This window comes from Gobio gobio, assembly GCF_949357685.1.
Source record: "Gobio gobio genome assembly, chromosome: 5".
Classification (NCBI taxonomy): Eukaryota; Metazoa; Chordata; class Actinopteri; order Cypriniformes; family Gobionidae; genus Gobio; species Gobio gobio.
In genome coordinates this window covers 27,261,535-27,281,374 of record NC_137101.1, presented here as the reverse complement: position 1 = coordinate 27,281,374, position 19,840 = coordinate 27,261,535, and the positions used below count along the sequence as shown (strand labels likewise).

At 37.2% G+C, this 19,840-nt stretch overlaps 1 protein-coding gene across 1 annotated transcript in view; it reads right to left on the bottom strand.

The window, feature by feature from the left end:
- Positions 1-13,987: 13,987 nt before the first annotated feature.
- The window catches only part of slc2a13a (solute carrier family 2 member 13a), a gene marked incomplete at both ends in the record, with an annotated part of 107,891 nt that continues 102,038 nt past the window's right edge, over positions 13,988-19,840 (bottom strand). Inside the window, 2 exons of the mRNA XM_079816911.1 lie at positions 13,988-14,214; positions 14,910-15,062. Coding sequence (XP_079673037.1) covers positions 13,988-14,214; positions 14,910-15,062 — 380 coding nt within the window. The remainder of the gene's footprint in view (positions 14,215-14,909; positions 15,063-19,840) is intronic.

Below are 19,840 nucleotides of genomic sequence, written 5' to 3'. Positions count from 1 at the left end.
CACACACACACACACACACACTATATATATATATATATATATATCTATATCTATATCTTATATATATATATCTTAAATGAAAAATTATTTGCTAAAGATTTAGTTTTCATGTTGTGTGATAAGCGTTCAATAAAAATATATCTTTACAAAAGTGTAATATAGTTATCAAATGCCTCATGTTTTTATTATTATAACTGTCATCCAGTGTTTTTTATATTGTATGCTTTTCTTGTTATGTCAGTTCTTAATAAAATCGTAAAATCTCAATCTCAGACGTCATTTTGCAGCAACCTTGCTGCATCGTTTTCTATTCCAATTGCATTCTTCATTGGTGGTGATTTAATAAATTCAATAATACAATTAATTTCTGAAGAGAAACTTAAAATAAAAGAAGATCGCTGATGATACGTCACATTTTGTGACGCTCTCGCGCGCGCTGAGTGAGCACGCTCGCGCAAGTGGCGGTTATTGCTTCCTTTTCATTTTAAGCTTATATTTGATCGGTTACTGTTTTTGACATATTCCTAATACCAACATGAACTGAAAAGTTAGCATTTTACGCTGTCAGTATTTAGTTATCAGTAAAGGAAGAGGGACAGAAGGAGAGTTTATAACCGCCTCAGACAGACTGAGAGCAACATGAACTGGGTCGGAGGATCCCGGTCAGTGCTACTGCTAACTTCATGAAACGCAATATAAACTGATTTGATATCATTTTGACTAAACAATTTCTATTCCTTAGAGGTCAAAGCAAATATTTTATCAACATTACGTGGTATAAAGTAACGTTAATTAAGTTTACAATACGTCTAATGGTGTCTAATCTTAACTAACCAGGAGCAGGTGTGTGAAAAACAAAGAAGACGAAATAAAACAGAGAGTGAGTACATTTAATCTCTTTAAACCACTTTATTTAATACGTTTTAAACTTTAAAGTGACTAAACATTTAGTAGTACATTTGAACAATATCTTTCTTGTAAATAGGCCTACAAAATATAATAACGTTACATATAGGCCCGGATTCACAGACAGGGTTTAGACTAAACCAGGAATAGACCTTAGTTCAATTAGGACATTTAAGTAGCTTTTATAAGAATGCCTTAGAAAAAAACATTACTGGTGTGCATCTTGAGACAAAACAAAGGCACTGACATAATATGTATGATAATAATAATAATAATAATAATAATAATAATAATATTTTACGGTATGTCAGTGCAAGTTGCTTTCAGTTAAAACAGCTCAAACTTGCATTTCAGCCTTGGACTAGTTTAAGCCTTGTCTGTGAAACTGGGGGATTATAACATTATGACCGGTTTCACAGACACGGTTTAAATCTAGTCCCAGACTAAAATGCATGTTTGAGCTGTCTTCACTGAAAACAACTTGTACTGACATATCTTAAAATATGTCAGTGCCATTGTTTTGTCTCAGGAAGCACATCAGTAATGTTTTTTTTTTCTTCTTTTTTACTTAAAAATATACTTAAATGTCCTAATTAAACTAAAGCCTAATCCTGGCTTAATCTAAGACCTTTCTGTGAAACTGGGCCTTAGTTTTATGAATTGCTTTGGATTAAAATTGGGTTACAGGTAAATTCCCTGCAGAAAAAAAGAGCTAAAACTAGTGTAAAATGGGTGGATAGTCTTTTAGGTGGTCATCCAGCCTGGTCTTAGCTGGTTTAGCAGGATTGTTTTTACCACTTCGTTAGATGGTCAGGCTGGGAGACTAGCTGACCAACCAGGTAAAACCATCTGAATACCAGTTTGTCCAGGGCAGGCTGAGAAAAGCTTAGACTTGCTACATCCATTTTAAACCATAGCTAACCAGCTATCTATTTTTTCAGGGTTAGTTTTGTAGTGTTTTATTTTATCTGAAAGCCGTTCTCTGGTAATTCTCCTTTCCACATCAAGGCATTCTTTCAAAGGCAAAGGATGAAGAGAAAGTCAAATATTATGAACTCACCCAAAGAACAAAACTCTGGCAATATGGATCTGCTGACATTATTCATAGTCAACCAGATTGCATCAAAGAAAGAGCAAACCGGTACAGTCATAGTGTACTTACATATGAACACAAAGCAAACATTCTTTTGTGATCTTTAAAGACATGTAAAATCATAATATGTTTTGTTTTGTTTTGTAGACAAACCAAAAATAAACAGTTTGATTGGTCCAAAAAGAACCAAAAAAGCTTTGAACGAACCCTTAAAGTTACCAATGAGCCCTTGCTCTCCTTCAAAGCTGAATCTAGACACCAGTCCGCCACAGAAGAGGTACATTTCAATAGGTTTGTTATCCTATCTATAGTTCCAAATAATTTCATCTACAGCTATTGGGTATTTGTTTCAATAGTGTAGACACACCTGGTTTGAAAATCAGAAGACATCGCCTTTCTGAAGATTTCAAGTTCACGCCAGTAAGGACTACCACAAAGTCATTCACCTATATTCCATTGACCCTAATATTAACTTGTCATTATTAATATTTATAGTATTTTGTATATGAATGTTCATTAACAAGGATTATATAATGGTTTGTTCTCCCGTAGCTGTCTCCTGTGCTTGAATCTAACCTGTCCGACCTCAGTGGCTCAGAAAGTCAACATCAACCATCCTCAACTTCTGCTGGCTCCTCAGATCCAATCCAGCCCAAACCCACACCACATGTACCCTCCTCCCTGCTATCCAGGGAAAATCCTGACAATATGAAGAATACTCCTAAGGTCTATTGATATCACGTCAACAGCTTGTGCAAACAACCTAGTAACACAAATTGTTACAGTATATTTTTCTTTTCAGTCTGTGTCATTCTCTCAACCAACAAAGCTGAATAATCCATGGATGGTTGCATTTAATGAAGCTCCTGAGCAAGATCTGCCACACAACCGCCCACTGGTTGGAATTCAGTTTGAGAGCACATTGCCCAAGTGGGTAATATGATATTAATATATTCCAACACAGTATGACAGTAAGAGAATAGGCATGAGAAAGTGCATATAACATGGAATTATCATAATCTGTTTCAGCCCAAAGATGGGAGAGGATTCGGTGACCTCAGTTTTGTATCCACCGAGCAGTGAACAGCCGGAGAAGCCACTATTCATAGATTTCAAGGACATAGATTGTGAAGGTAATAATATAGCTTCTAGCACATGTAGTTACAGCGTGTATATATATATATATATATATATATATATATATATATATATATATATATATATATATATATATATATATATATATATATATATATATATATATATATATATATATATATATATATATATAGGCCACACATAATGTTCTTCTTCAAGAAAGATAAATCAACCAAATAAATATTTCATTGGCCATAAAAATGACACTCAGTCTATACCCCAAAAGTGCAAAGTGCAAAGACAAAATTTTTTCTATATTATATGATCACCAGTGTCTAAGTACAAATTGCTCACCTGATCTATTTTATGAAGCAATTACCGTAATACTATGAAACATTTACCGTAACTCTTCTAACACATGTATATTGAATACCATCAACAACAACAAAAAATACATATTACATAATCTAGACATATAATGATTTATCGAAAAAACTAAATGTGAGTAATGTATAACAAAGCACATATATCAGCAAAAATACCAGTTAAATATTTTGGGGAAAAAAAATTCCTGATGAAAATAATAATCTCCACAGTTATTTTATCCATTAGTTTATCCATGTGGAATATTAGTAATCAAAACAAAAGAAATCAAACTGCCACATCAACATAAAAAATGGCACATCAATATATCACATTGTGTGCGTGCCCTTGTACTTTTTTTTATTTTTACAAATTCAAATTTCGCCATATTAACACACACATGCACACAGAATGTTTTGTATTGTAACTTTACCCATGTAGACTTATAAAATATGAATTATTCTTATTTGGATACTGTATAAAAATATAAATGAAAAACCCACAGAAAGGTAAACTTTTATTGGTTTTAATGTGATCAGCAAAATTTAAGTCGTCACCTTTATTCATATAGCGCTTGATACAATACAGATTTCAAAGCAGCTTTACAGTGATAACAGGAAAATTATGCATTTCGGCTGTTGTTCAGCTGAACCCAGTTCAGTGTTGATTCAGTTCCGTTGTAAAGATCATCAATTATTAAATTAGTTGATTTCATCTATAAAGCAGTTCTGCAAAAAAATTGTCATCGCCCAGCTCAGTTCAGTTCTCATACAGCAGCATTAGTACAGTCAGATCAATAATATTGTTGAATATAAGTGTCCCCAACTAAGTAAACCAGAGGCAATAGTGGCAAGGAACCCAAACTCCATCAGGTGACAGAATAAAGGAGTAAAAAAAAGCCTTGGGAGAAACCAGGCTCAGTCGGGGGGCCAGTTCACCTCTGGCCAACAAACGAACACAGCGTCATTATGATTCAGGCTGCATCACAAGTCAGAATCCAGGCTGGGATACATTCAAATATTCTATTATTATTATAAAAATAAACAAATAAATAAATCAAACAGTCTAAATTAACAAAATTTTTGCCCCATATTTTTACGCTGGAGAGACCTTAAGTAATGGGAAGGCCTTTATTTATATTGCTTTATTTCTTCTCGATACGTGAGTAACAGTGGTTTTTCTTTTGGTTCTTCTTTTAGTGATCACTATAATCTTGTCACATGTCTAATATATTAGTTACTTGGACTATCGTGTTATGTAGGGAGCTGCTCATTTTGGAATGGAAGGGATGACTTTCCCATCGAAGGAGTAGAAGAGCTAGATAACAATTTGTGTGCGTTCACACTTGGCAGGTTTGGTTCGATTAAAACGAACCCCAGTGGAATTGCTCTGTTAGAGTGCTCTCAAACCTGCCTCATTTAGTTCGGTTGAATCGTACTAGAGTTCGTTTTCCCCTTTGGTGTGGTTCGTTTGGTCAGGTGTGAAAGCAGCAATCGCACTCGGGTGCGCACCAAAAGTGGACCAAACAAGCGTACCGAGACCTCCTTGAAGAGGTGGTCTCGGTACGCTTTCAAACAAACTCTGGAGCGGTTCGTTTGTGGTGAGAACGTGATCCGACCTCGAACAGACCCAACTGCAAAAAGTACTGATCATTTTTAGACTAAACCAGCTGCCATAGTCAGCTGCGCTGTGCATTATATGATGAGGAAGTGTTTGTTGAAAGTTTGCACTTTAGCATGGCAGCTTGCGGACAAACGTGGAGTAGTGAGGAGGTGCGGAGCCTCATAGAAATTTGGTCTGATGACCAATATTAGGTCCCAACTTTCGAAAACTCACAAGAACAGCGCAATCTTCGCTTGAAGTGACGAGCAATGCGCCCTCGCCGTTTGCAGTGCATTAGAACGTTGTTTTCAAGCCGCATCCACGCTTAATTATAAGTTTGCATATTGTGGTGTATACAAACAATGTAATAGATTATGGCCAGGGACAAAACCAGCCCGTGCAGTCGCAGCTTAGGAAATACGCCATGGCCAATGAGTGATGTGGATGTTGTCATGTGACTGCATCTTGGTTCGTTTCAACTGGTTCGGACCAAAGCAGTCAGTGTGGGGTGAAAAGGAACCAAAAAAGCTGAAAAATGCTACAATGTATAATTGTTTGCCCTTGGTTCGGACCAAATAAACCAAACTAGGGATGTTGAAGCACCCTTAGTGCGGTTCATTTGAATAAGCATGAAAAAAGCGGACCAAGACCGCTGGAAAGTCTCGGTCCAGTTCCAAACGAACTCTGGTGCGGTTCGAATGAAATATGAACGTAACACGGACTAAAGACATGTAAACGAACCAAAAACAGGAAGAAGAGACCCTAAAAAGGACTTTCTTGTCATAGTCTCGAGTTTGTCCCATCACAGTTCGGTACAGGCATCAGACTGCGTCTCCTCGCTGTAGATCTTCGTTTGTGTGTGTGACAGAGGGATTCCTGTTGCTGTTTTGACTCCTTTACAAATCTTATAAGCTCTTCACGAGTTCTCAGCTCGTCTAAATACCATCACATACACACAACAAACACATCTATCCCCATTTATCCCCACACACAGCATTGTTTTGGTTGTTCTGTAAATTCCGTCTCAAAATTGGCAATATGTCATAAAAGCCAAACAATCAGGTTGTGAAAGTATCCCTATGCCTTTGGGTTTGGTGATAGAAATGCCAATATGAAAGCTAATCGGATAGGACTAAATGTTTTTTCTTTTTTTAGGACCAAACAAACCGAACTACAAGTGTGACACCCTCTTTGACATTCGACCTGAATTATCATATTAACACAAATTGCTTTCACTTATTGATGACATTGGGCGGTAGGCACAGGCTCAGCAGATTCCACCATAGTTGTTGCCTGTGTTGCATAGGGTGTATGTGAATGGTGGTGGAGGCATCAAGATATGGGTGTGATCCTTTTGGGTAGGGGTGTGTTTGTTTTGGTGATTTTAAATATCAACAGCGTTTACCAGAAATCGCTCACTGCACCTTTAATACAGATGCTGAGTATTTATAGCTTTTTAGAGTAAATAATTGTTTGTGAGCTTTTGAGAAGACAACAGAAACAATATGACATTTGACTGACCATAGTCAGTTATTTCTAAAGCCTCCATGAGCTGTCCAGAGTAGTCAGTATTTTGATTCATTGCATATGAGATTTTTTATTATTCTCATTTCTTATAGTGTTTGCTTCAAAGAGTTCTTGTGACAGATCACAAAACATGGACAATGCTGGCCACTTTTCAACACAGGTATGAAAAAACAAGCTTGTGAACTCTTAAATTTCGAAGTTTGTTTATATATATATTATAATTTTGAATAATGTTTTAATGGATATAATTTATGAATATTTTTTTAAACTTTTACATCATTTTCAGCATAGGGTTACTTCATTAATACATACATTTGATTGGTTCATTTAGGAATAAAGTTAGTTAAATGCTGACAAACTATAGGGACATTTAAATTAGTGCTATCAATTGTAGGTAAATACTGTCCCCTTGTGGTTAAAAACAACGTAGACATTTCAAATGTGCTCAGAACAACAAGTTTTATTATGTTTCAGCAGGTGCTGACGGTAGAAATGTCTTTATGCGCGTCTGTGACTCTCCCCGAAGAGTTTATCGCGGCCCAGATGACATAAGCTGTACCTTAATTTTAATATTCCTAATCATCATAATAATGAAAGTGGTTTCATCTCTGCTAATCTGTAATCTCACTTGAACGTAATGAAAATTATCAGCTATTTCAGTGGATACATATTTAATTTGATTCACTGAGAAGAATTATGAAATGTACAGTGTCGATACAAGTGTTGGTAATGTATTTCTGATGACATGATATAATTATAAAAAAGAAATAACAAATTATACATAAAAATATATTTTTTTATGACCTGATCACAAAAGCAATGCAAACGAAAATCGAATTTTTCAAAATTAAATGTAAACATATTTAAAGAATTATAATTATTCAACTATTATATTTGTACTATGTTAGTATTTACTGTAATGCATTTTTTTACTTAAAAAATATATACAGGTGCTGGTCATATAATTAGAATATCATCAAAAAGGTGATTTATTTCACTAATTCCATTAAAAAAGTGAAACTTGTATATTATATTCATTCATTAAAAACAGACTGATATATTTCAAATGTTTATTTCTTTTAATTTTGATGATTATAACTTACAACTAAGGAAAATCCCAAATTCAGTATCTCAGAAAATTTGAATATTGTGAAAAGGTTCAATATTGAAGACACCTGGTGCCACACTTTAATCAGCTAATTAACTCAAAACACCTGCAAAGGCCTTTAATGGTCTATTGACTGTTAAGTCAATCAGGTCAGGTCTGGTCAGTCTAGTTCTGTAGGCTACACAATCATGGGGAAGACTGCTGACTTGACAGTTGTCCAAAAGACGACGATTGACACCTTGCACAAGGAGGGCAAGACACAAAAGGTCATTGCAAAAGAGGCTGGCTGTTCACAGAGCTCTGTGTCCAAGCACATTAATAGAGAGGCGAAGGGAAGGAAAAGATGTGGTAGAAAAAAGTGTACAAGCAATAGGGATAACCGCACCCTGGAGAGGATTGTGAAACAAAACCCATTCAAAAATGTGGGGGAGATTCACAAAGAGTGGACTGCAGCTGGAGTCAGTGCTTCAAGAACCACTACGCACAGACGTTTGCAAGACATGGGTTTCAGCTGTCGCATTCCTTGTGTCAAGCCACTCTTGAACAACAGACAGCATCAGAAGCGTCTCACCTGTGCTAAAGACAAAAAGAGTGGTGAGTGGTCCAAAGTTATGTTCTCTGATGGAAGTAAATTTTGCATTTCCTTTGGAAATCAGGGTCCCAGAGTCTGGAGGAAGAGAGGAGAGGCACACAATCCATGTTGCTTGAGGTCCATTGTAAAGTTTCCACAGTCAGTGATGGTTTGGGTGCCATGTCATCTGCTGGTGTTGGTCCACTGTGTTTTCTGAGGTCCAAGGTCAATGCAGCCATATAGCAGGAAGATTTAGAGGACTTCATGCTTCCTGCTGCTGACCAACTTTATGGAAATGCAGATTTCATTTTCCAACAGGACTTGGCACCTGCACACAGCGCCAAAGCAACCAGTACCTGGTTTAAGGACCATGGTATCCCTGTTCTTAATTGGCCAGCAAACTCGCCTGACCTTAACCCCAGAGAAAATCTATGGGGTATTGTGAAGAGGAAGATGTGATATGCCAGACCCAACATTGCAGAAGAGCTGAAGGCCACTATCAGAGCAACCTGGGCTCTCATAACACCTGAGCAGTGCCACAGACTGATCGACTCTATGCCACGCCGCATTGCTGCAGTAATTCAGGCAAAAGGAGCCCCAACTAAGTATTGAGTGCTGTACATGCTCATACTTTTCATGTTCATACTTTTCAGTTGGCCAAGATTTCTAAAAATCCTTTCTTTGTATTGGTCTTAAGTAATATTCTAACTTTCTGAGAGACTGAATTGGGGATTTTCCTTAGTTGTCAGTTATAATCATCAAATTTAAAAGAAATAAACATTTGAAATATATCAGTCTGTGTGTAATGAATTAATATAATATACAAGTTTAATTTTTTGAATGGAGTTAGTGAAATAAATCAACTTTTTGCTGATATTCTTATTATATGACCAGCACCTGTATTTATTGTGGGATGAAATATGACTTGAAAATGTTTTTGTGAAATTCAGCTATCAAATAATTTCTTTCTGACCATGAAATTCTCTCTTAATGGACAGGAAGAAAATGACTTGCGCCATGCTGAAGATTCTCTCATTGCAAAGCACTGTTGCTTATCTGGGAACAATTTAACAGCAAAACCTTCACAAGCTTCATCCAGCAAACAGGAGGCAAAATCTTACTGTGATTGTCAAAGTGAGGTATAAAATCCATTGTTTCAGACAATCTGAGACAAGTAAACTGTGGACAAAAACACAAGGAAAATCAGTTTGTTCCTTTTCATCTGCAGACTGAAGCACAAAGGCGTGACGGGAATCCTCCAAGAACCTTGAACCCTGTGTCTTTCTCCACGGCTGATCAGAAAACCAATGTCCTCGCCACAGGGCGGCAGTCTTTTCATTCTAATCAGATGCTCAATCCAACTACACTTAGTTCTCCAGAAGATGGCCACAAAAGAACAGGAAAGAGACCCTCAGGGGCATCAGCAACAGACCAGCAGGCACAGAGACATCCAAAATCACAAACAGGTTCCTTCCGCAAACTTCGTAGTCAGAAGAGCACAAAAAGAGATTTGACGTCAATTTTGAAGCTTCCTTTCCGCAAAGCCTCTGGTATAAATACCTCAACCTTATACATAACTTCACAACACATAATTTTAAAGGAATAGTTTACCTAAAAATTAACATTCTGTCATTATTTTCACACCTTCATGTCTATCCAAATTTGTGTTAAGGAATGTCAAACAAGACAACAAAGCTTGATAAAATTAGTGATTATTACTAGTGTTGGGTAAGTTACTCTTAGAGAGTAATAAATTACTAGCTACGAATACTATCTTCAACAATGTATTAATGTACTAATTACTCTCTCTAAGAAGTATGGATTACTAATTACTTTCTAATGCTGCCTTCACGTGCTATCGGAATTATCGTAAATACTAGTTTCCTAGTTAAAAAAATTAGACATGAAGTCAAAACCTTAATGCGATGAAATTTCCAATAACACATGAAGGCAGCATAAATCCTATATCAACCTAAGCCAGTTGAACAATACAAGGACAGACATGAAACTGCACTTTTGATTCTTTCAAATAAACATACAATTGCATAAATTATTATTGAACTGACCAAAGTGTGTAAAGGGAGAATGTTACATTAAAAACATACATTTTAACACTAAAATGTGTACATTTTAACACTAAAATGTGATGTTTAATACACTGTTTTATATAGAATTGTTCTATAGTCTGTTTTTAATGCAATTACATTAGAATTACCTAATTAAATTACAGAAACATTACTTTTTTGAGGGAAAAGTAATTAAATTACAGTAATTAGATTACTTAGTAATTAATTACACCCAACACTGAATATGACTCATGCATCATATTGCAAGTCTTCTGAAGATGGATTCAAACATAATTTGCGTATATTAGTTATTTTTCTTTTCTTTTTTGAAAGAGATTAATACTTTTCAGCAAGGATACATTAAACTGATCAAAAGTTAGACATTTATAATTGATTCATTGATTTAATTTGATGAATTTCAACAATTAATTTAATTTGATATGTCTTTTGTTTACTTCAGAACAGAAAAAAAAGCAGATGTGGGAAGCCAGAGTGAAAATAGAGAGGTGTGACAGCCTTTGTTTGGAAAGTGTGATGCAAAACCCTGTCAAGGATGTCAGGCGTGCAGGAGATTCTGTGAAAGAGGTGAAGAAATTCACGACAGCGAAAGGTGTGAACTTTGAGGAGGCAGAGAAAATCCAATAAGTTGCTAACATTTTGCTGACGTTAAAACACAGAAAGTATTAGACAGTAAGCAAAATTACATTTTGATTGATGGATTGTTACCTCAATTCACATTTGATGCATGTAGGATTGAAAACCCAAATCTTAAAAATAATATTGTATGTTATATGTCTTTATTATTATCTCCAAGTACATAGTCAAGTTTTCAAAGTTCATATATTTACTTTTATTGAATATAAATCTAGCAACAGTACAACAACAGTAATCAAATACTGTACAACACAACATTTGTCCTGACTAGTTTCCATCAATGGTAGAAACGCTGCATTTTGTTTCACATACAAAAACAAAAAATACATCCATACACTTAAAACAGATGTGTTCATTGGTAATAACACAAAGGGCTGTCCATGTTGGAGAACCTCCCAAGTACAATCTAAATTTCAAATACATCTGGTACACATGAAACTGCTCAATAAACCTCTAAATTACATCATACATGTACTAATGTCTCTCTTTGGACTCTAATAAGCAATATGTTTTATGTTAGAGATTTGATTGGTTTGGAATTGTTCACCCAAAAGAGCGGCCTCCCTTTGTCACTATATACTTTCATTATACAGAAAAGAGCAGCTTGAACATTCTTTTGAATGTGTCCTTTTATTTTCAACAGAATAAAAACAGTTTTGAAGCAATGTGAGGGTGAGTAAATGATGATTGAGGGTGCATTTGTGGGTGAACTTTTCCTGTAAAATCTAAATTGATATAATGCCAAACATTGTGCCAATTTAATTTGTGCTTCTCTCAACCAAATTAAGTTTTATCCAATGGAAAATGTCAAATTACACATGATCATGTACAGTATCTGAACAAAACAGACATTACATGAGGCCTGATGTTTACAATTATGTATCGCCAAGCACAGTGAAACCTTGAGCTGTTATTGGTTGCTTTTACGAGAGCCATCAACTTGGTTTTGATAAAGCTACAACCACAACATAGATATTTTTCAGGTCGGTTTGGCACACTTTGTTGTGTATTTGTCTATTTGTATACTTACGAAGTAGCACAACAGAACATTGGATATTACAGTACTTGTCGAAACAGTTATCCTACACTGTCCCATGGACAAGACCAACTGCAATGATTTTTGTACACTAGGCTATAAGGAAGACAATTTAAAATTATAATAAAAATATATATTTCTTAGCAAATAATAAAATTCAATGTGTAAACATTTAAATCACATTTGAATGCAAATAAAGAATTACATTTAAGAAGAACTGAGTCCAAAAAACAAAACAAAATTGTGAAATAGTTTAAGGCCACACTACACTATCACAGGAAACTGCAGAAAGCTACATATGACTTTATTGTGTCAATTATCTCTAATCTTACAAACATGAAGGCTCAAATTAGCAAATAATCTATGGTACGTCAAAGTCCAGATAGTGAAAGACAGATTGCATTTTATCACTATGCCATTGCCATTGACAAATTATGCTTATTCACTTCAATTTATATTTTGTTGATATTCATGGAGTTGCATTATTTTAGGCAATTGGTTTGGATTCATTTATAGACTACTAGTCTACATTTTTGACAAACTTGAATGCCCATATAGGCAATTGGTGGCTACTTTGAGCAATCTGAAATATATAGAAATAATTTGTTGAATATTTTTTATCTCTACATAATTCCAACACTTCCATGTAAAGGAGTTGTTCACTTTAAAATGAAAATTACCCCATGATTTACTCACCTTCAAGCCATCCCATTTACTCCAAGCCAAGCCATTTACTCACCTTCAAGCCTTCGGTGTATATGAGTTTCTTCTTTCTGATGAACACAATCTGAGTTATATTGATAAATATCCTGACGCTTGCAAGCATTATAATGGCGTACTCCACACGGCTCCTGGGGTTAAAAAAGGCCTTCTGAAGCGAATCAATCGAGTTTTGTAAGAAAAATATCCATATTCAAAATATCTTTCTTAACCGTCTTCCGTATTTAAATCACGAAAAAAAGCATGACTGGTGTGACATACTATATATACACTATATTAATCGTAAGCGTTTTGAACTGAGAGAGGGGTTACACTTTCTGCTCAAGTTGAAAACAGAATGCCCAATGCTATCTCACGACCAATTCGTACGTATTTTACGAGGTGGCTAATTTGTACGAATTTGTACAACCTCACTCGGACGAATTTGTACGATCGGTTAGGGGTGGGGTTAGGGGGAGGTAATTTGTACGAATTCATACGAATTGGGCAACTCCGAAAAATATGTACGATTTAGCAAAAGTCGTACAAATTTGTACGAGTGAGGTTGTACGAATTAGCCACCTCGTAAAAGAGTTGGAATGCCATTATAAAGCTTGGAAGCGTCAGGAGGATGTTTATTAATATAACTGATTGTGTTCATCAGAAAGAAGAGTGTCATACACCTAGGATGGCTTGAGGGTGAGTAAATCATGGGGTAATTTACGTTTTAAAGTGAACTACTCCTTTAATGACATTTTTTATATTTTTGAAGGCTTCACTATTATTCTGAAATACAATAAACCCTTTTCACATTTTTAGGGTTCTCAGAACTGGAAGTTGTCATAGTCATAGGTAAACTTCTATAGTGGTGAACGGAAATTACAGCAAATATAATTTTTTGATTCCAATTTGTATATATATAACATTTTCTTTGTGTTTACGCTTAGACATGACATTAAGAAAAAGAAAAAACAATAATGTCATTCTGCATATATATATTACTGAATTTACAGCTAACATCTCATTTTACATAAATAAGCAGAGGATAGTCATCTGACAGTGGAGGAACGAGCCAGAAACATATTTACAATATTATAAAAGCTGACATGGCACTGCGTGTTTGTTTGTGTGTGCTCTACAACCCTGTTCTTGCCATCGCGGTGAACGTCTGGATGAGAGACTCTCAACCTGACCAATACAGTGGGCGAACCTGACGTCAGGGATGAGTGAGGCTCAATCGATACCAAACCAGAGGTTTCACACGTTATTCAACATCTGATGCGTCGTTGTCCGATAGGTGGTAGTTTGACCCTTTTACCCGGATGTATTCCACCTGCCGATCCTCATCAGAATCTGAGATACCACACGAGCAGAGCCGGTTATCAAACAAGGACTCAATCTCTTCTAGACGCCGTCCCTTAGTCTCAGGGAGGCAGCCATAAATGAAAAAGAAACCAGTTAGAGCCAAAGTGGAATAAAGGAAAAATACACCTGGAAAACAACAGAGAGATATTATTTAATAAATCATAATTTTAATAATGGCTAAAAATACCAAAACTATAAAGTCAACTATAATTTTTTTTTCTGATGGCCCAGTCAGAATTAATTGTAGTTCCAATGGCCTCAACATAAAATAATTACCCTTTTTTTTTATTATTATTATTTTAATTAAGTGATGTCTCCTTTATGTATTTTTGATAACTTTTCCCTATATATATATATATATATATATATATATATATATATATATATATATATATATATATATATATATATATATATATATATATATATATATATATATATATATATATATATATATATATATATATATATATATATATACTATAATTATCCAATGGCCTGCACTGCCTAGATGATGTCAGCAAAAAAGAAAAGTTGTTTCAGATGCAAAGCATTTTATTACATATTAATGAACTGTTACCAAGACAACCTTTCTTTTTCCTTTAAATAACGTACATTGATTAATTGGCACAATAAGTCCAGGAAAGTGTGCTTAAAACATCAATTTGCACAGGGACTTACAGAGTAAAGTAATAGTTAGTCATGAACATAATTAGTTCTACAATGCCTTTATGCGTAGTATACTCTTGATGTTGAGAGATCAAATACTGACAAAAAGGTCATGTTCATGACTGCTGTCACTGAACTAATTAGAGAATTACCGTAGTAAGTCAGGTACTGGGCCATATGGAGGAACGTCAAAGACACCAGCACATTGAAGGTCCAGTTCACCCCAGCCGAACAAGCATTGCCTGTGCTTCTGGCCCAAAGAGGGTAGATTTCAGAATTAACTGTCCATGGCATCGGTCCCATTCCTGTCAAGAGTTAAAACTATTTTAAAACGACCTTAATGCAATGTCACATTGAACATATTACAGGTATAATTCCCCCAAAGAAAACTGTGGTTATATGTGTTGAATAATGGTACAATGGTGATGATGAAATTGCAGGTGCCTTCTAGCATTTATCGTACTGTAGTTTAGCATGTATTGCCAAGTGAAACTTGTCCCTTACTAGCTACAAGCCTTAAAAATAAATAAATAAGCAAATGCACAGTCTTTTGCCTGTTTATTTGGAAGCTCATCCGTACTTGTTTGACACACAAGAACAATCCTCATTGGTTTTTGTGGAAGCTCAAGCATGCTGATGTGAGATGCGAGAATGAACCTCATTGGGGGTGTGTCTCAAATGGAAGGCTGCTTCCTAGTGAGGCAGTGTCCTTACTAGTCCAGTCCTTCTGAGGCTTGTAGGCTAGAGTCTTTCTCAGCATTAAACACTAGAATGAGACACTAGTAAGTGTGCATGCTACGTCCTACATGTTCCCATCCCCACGGTCACAGCACGAAAATACTATTAAAATTAATTTAGGAAAAAAACGTATTAAAAATCTTGATTCATATGGATTACTTTTACCGTAAATCTGTTCATCATATAAAGTGATCGTATCTCTTCATAAAACACCTCGGTTATGACTGTTTTGGAAGCATGAGCTGACAGTAGAGTAGCTTGTGATAGGACACCGATGTAAATTTATAGATATTTAACAATATCTGTAAAACTTTCATCAACCAAAAAGTTTTAATGGGTGAAATTTCAATATTATTACTGAGTTAGAACTCTATTCTTATTTAAATTAACGAGTACTCTATTTAGATCTCCACAGGTAAAACCACACTGCCAAAAAACAAAACCACAGATATTTTCCAGTCCAAATATCTAAGAATTCTTAAATCACGATGCTTTTACTAAGGAAAATTACATATTTTTTTCTTGATTTCTGGGTAAAAAATTCAAAATTGATAGAGTTTTTGCTTAAAACAAGCTAAATTATCTGCCAATGGGATAAGAAAAATAATCTTATTTCTGTTTGCGACAGAAAGAAGAAACAAGATTGCAAACAGAAACAATATTATTTGTATTAACAATATTATTTTTATTACCCCATTGGCAGATACATTTGCTTGTTTTAATCTTCAATTTAACTTCAATTTCATTCTATTTTCCAGAAAACAAGAAAAAATATCTTATGTCATTTAACAGTAAATAGATCTTTATTTAAAGTTTTTTTTTTTTAGATATATTTAGACTAGAAACAAGACAAAAATACTAAATAAGAGAATTTTTGCAGTGCACACAGTGGCACCTCACTGCATGGTAAAAAGTAAAAAAATATTATTTCTATATCTAGAATGGCTTTATGGCCTATAAACATATAAATACAAATGCACAACTGCAAGTTTATGACAAAAATATTCTGTAATTTGGCCTTTATTACTCATTTAATACATGTCTACATTACAAATTAAATCAAATGAGATATTAACCTACATTTCTGACAAATTACCACGGTTACAGTTAATAAATGTTGATGAATTGTTGTTTGAAAAGTATTTGAACTGGTTCGGCTCAGTGTTTCTCCTGATTTGCACGTTAGTGTTGTTGATTAAGTCAGCGCTGTTTAACTGGCTTTAAACTAAATTAAATCACAGAGAGATTTTCAGCTTTTACCGGAGACCTATGCGCCAAACTGAAACATTTCTCACTGGCTGTTTAGTGGTCGCGTGATCGAGACACTCCGCAAGTAAACACATTTGTTCAGATTCAGAGCTTGCGAGTTGCACTGCTCACCATAGACCGCACAAGTAGCGCTGTTTCGTTCCGCTTTTGGCGCTGTTTCCCCCCTAAAATCTAGTACTGCCACCTTGTGTTGACATTGTGAAACTGCACGATTTGTAAATTATCCATGGCGGGCCACATTTAATATATTTTAATAGACACGCTGCGAGTCGTTTGAAATTCATCGCCCGCGCCGCATTTGGCCCGCGGGCTGGACTTTAAAATCAAAAATGTAAAATCAGTCCATTGGTGTGGCAGAACGTCAGAGGTGGGTGACGTCACAAAAACAGGACACTATAAAGCCTGCCAAAACCATAACTGCACTAACTTTGTAAAAGTCTGAAGTAGTCGATGACAGGCACGTAGGAGATATGGCAAGGTGACGCAGCGTCTCGTTCCCTCTTCAGGGAACCAAGGTTACAGTCGTAACTGAGGCGTTCCCTTTCAAGAGAACTTGCAGCGCGTCAATTGCCGCTGAGGGAACGTCTATACCAATGCAACCATAGCGAGAAGTGTCTGTCTAGTGTGAAATCGAGAAGAGCAGCACTAAGACGAGAGCACCTGGGACCCTGGTGTAGAGTCCAAGTTCAAAGAGTAGAATCTTACAAATGTGTTCGGTGAGGACCACCCCGCTACATCACAAACATCTTGGAGAGCAACTCCTGACATAAGGGTCTTGGAGGCCACCATACTACTAGTAGATTGGGAACGGACAGCCATAGGAGAAGGCTGTCCAAACGACTCATAAGCAAGTGAGATAGCCTCGACCACCCACCTGTTCATTCTCTGCTTAGATACAGGGGACCCTTTATTAGGGGGCCCAAAACATACGAACAGCGGTTCAGATTTACGCCACAGGGCAGATCTGTGGACATAAGCATCTAGCGCCCTAACTGGGCATAGCAAATTATTATTTTCCTGGTCCAAGGACAAAAGGCCTGCAGCACAATAGATCTAGCCACATTAGTAGGGACCTTAGGAACATTGTCTGGTCTAGGATGAAGGAATGCTTAAACCATGCCAGGTGCAAATTCTAGGCACGAGGGTGAAACCGACAGTGCTTGCAGTTCTCGTATTCTTTTAAGAGATGAGATGGCAAGGAACAACAAAGCTTTCAAGCTCAAAAACTTGGCGGTAACCTCCTCCAATGGCTTGAAGGGAGCCAGGGAAAGGCCCTGATGGACAATGGCCAGATCCCATGTCGGCACCCTAGTGCAAACTGCAGGCCTCAGCCTCAGAGTGCCATGGCGGAAACAAGATACCAAAGGGTCTTTACCCAAAGACATTCCACGCAAAGGAATGTGGTAAGCACCTATAGCCACCTCATAAACCTTTAAAGTGGATGGGGATAGACTTGCAGTGAACTCCAGCACTGTACCAACTGGGCAGTTAATTGGGTCCCACTGACGGTCACTAAACCATGAAGTGAAGACTCTCCACTTGTAGGCATAAAGTTTCCTTGTGGAGGGAGCTCTGGAGTGTAGAATGGTCTCCACAACCTCAGTTGAGAGACCTGTCCCTATGAGCTGGGCCCCCTCAGAGGCCAAGCCCACAGGTTCCACAGTTCTGGACGGGGGTGAACAATCGAGCCCCCTGCTTGGGACAGAAGATCCCTCCTGATGGGTAACTCTAGCGGAGGCCCGTCGAGGAGAGACACTAGATCAGGGAACCATACTCGGCCCGGCCACCGCGGGGCTATAAGAAGTGGGAGCACCTGGTCCTGCAAATTCTCTCCAGAACTCCAGGGAGCAGAGCGATCGGGGGAAAAGCATACAAACGCAGCCTCGGCCACGTTTGTACCATAACATCCAGTCCCAAAGGAGCTGGATGTGTGAGGGAGAACCAGAGTGGACAGTGAGATGTCTCTCGAGACACAACAAAGCCTTTTGAGCCTGGCCGAACACCCTACATATCTGCTCCACCACCTCGGGGTGGAGCCTCTATTCCACAGACTTCAGCATCTGTCTCGACAGGGTGTCTGCTCCTATATTCTGGGCCCCAGGGATGTGAACTGCTCTGCGTGAAAGTAGCTCTCCCTGGGACCACATGCGTATTTGGTGCGCCAGTTTGCAAAGTGGATGCGAGAGCAGATTTATATAGGCGACCACCGATGTGTTGTCTGTGCGGATGAGCACGTGATGGCCCCTGAGGTCTGTGAGGAAGTTCTTCAGAGCAAGAAATATGGCCAACATCTCCAGGCGGTTGATGTGCCATGAGAGATGATGGTCCCTCCACAGACTCTGAGTCGAGCATCCTTCTAGGATTGCTCCCCAGCCTGTGAGAGTCATCTGTCATTAGCATCTTGCGACGACAAGAAGCCCCCAACATGGGACACTGGGATAGGAACCAAGGTTTCTTCCACATAACCAGGGCACGTAAGTATCGCTGTTTGACCCTGATTATGCGAAAGGGGTTGCCCCTCGGGGAAAACCCATTGGTTCTGAGCCACCATTGCAGGGGTCTCATGCACAACAGTCCAAAAGCTATCATGTTGGATACTGCTGCCATCAGCTCTTAAGGCGAGACACGGCAGGTGAAAACATCGTTTTTTCATGCAGTGGTCAATTTTGAGATTTTGGGCCAGTTTGCTCCCTTAACATGTAAGCTTTCATGTCAAAATAAAAAAAATGTCAACATTACACATTAAGTTGGTTATTTCATTATATTTTGTCACCGTGCGCCTTTAGATTTCTACCCGAAATCATCAAACGTTATTCTAGCGCGATCTCTCGTGCCGTCTCCATTCACAGAAACATGTCATGCTTGGTCTCATTATAAAGCTCGCAGTCTCACACACAGCACTGTCTAATCCAAATATGGACATTTCCTTTGTAGAACTAACCAACCGCGAAAGTTTGCAGCCGAACACCACATCTGATTGGTCGATGTGAATTTCTCACGCGCTGCCGCTTGCTTGTGTATTCTCTGCTTGAGAGAAAGTGCAGACAACGCTGAAATCGGCTCATAAACGCTCACA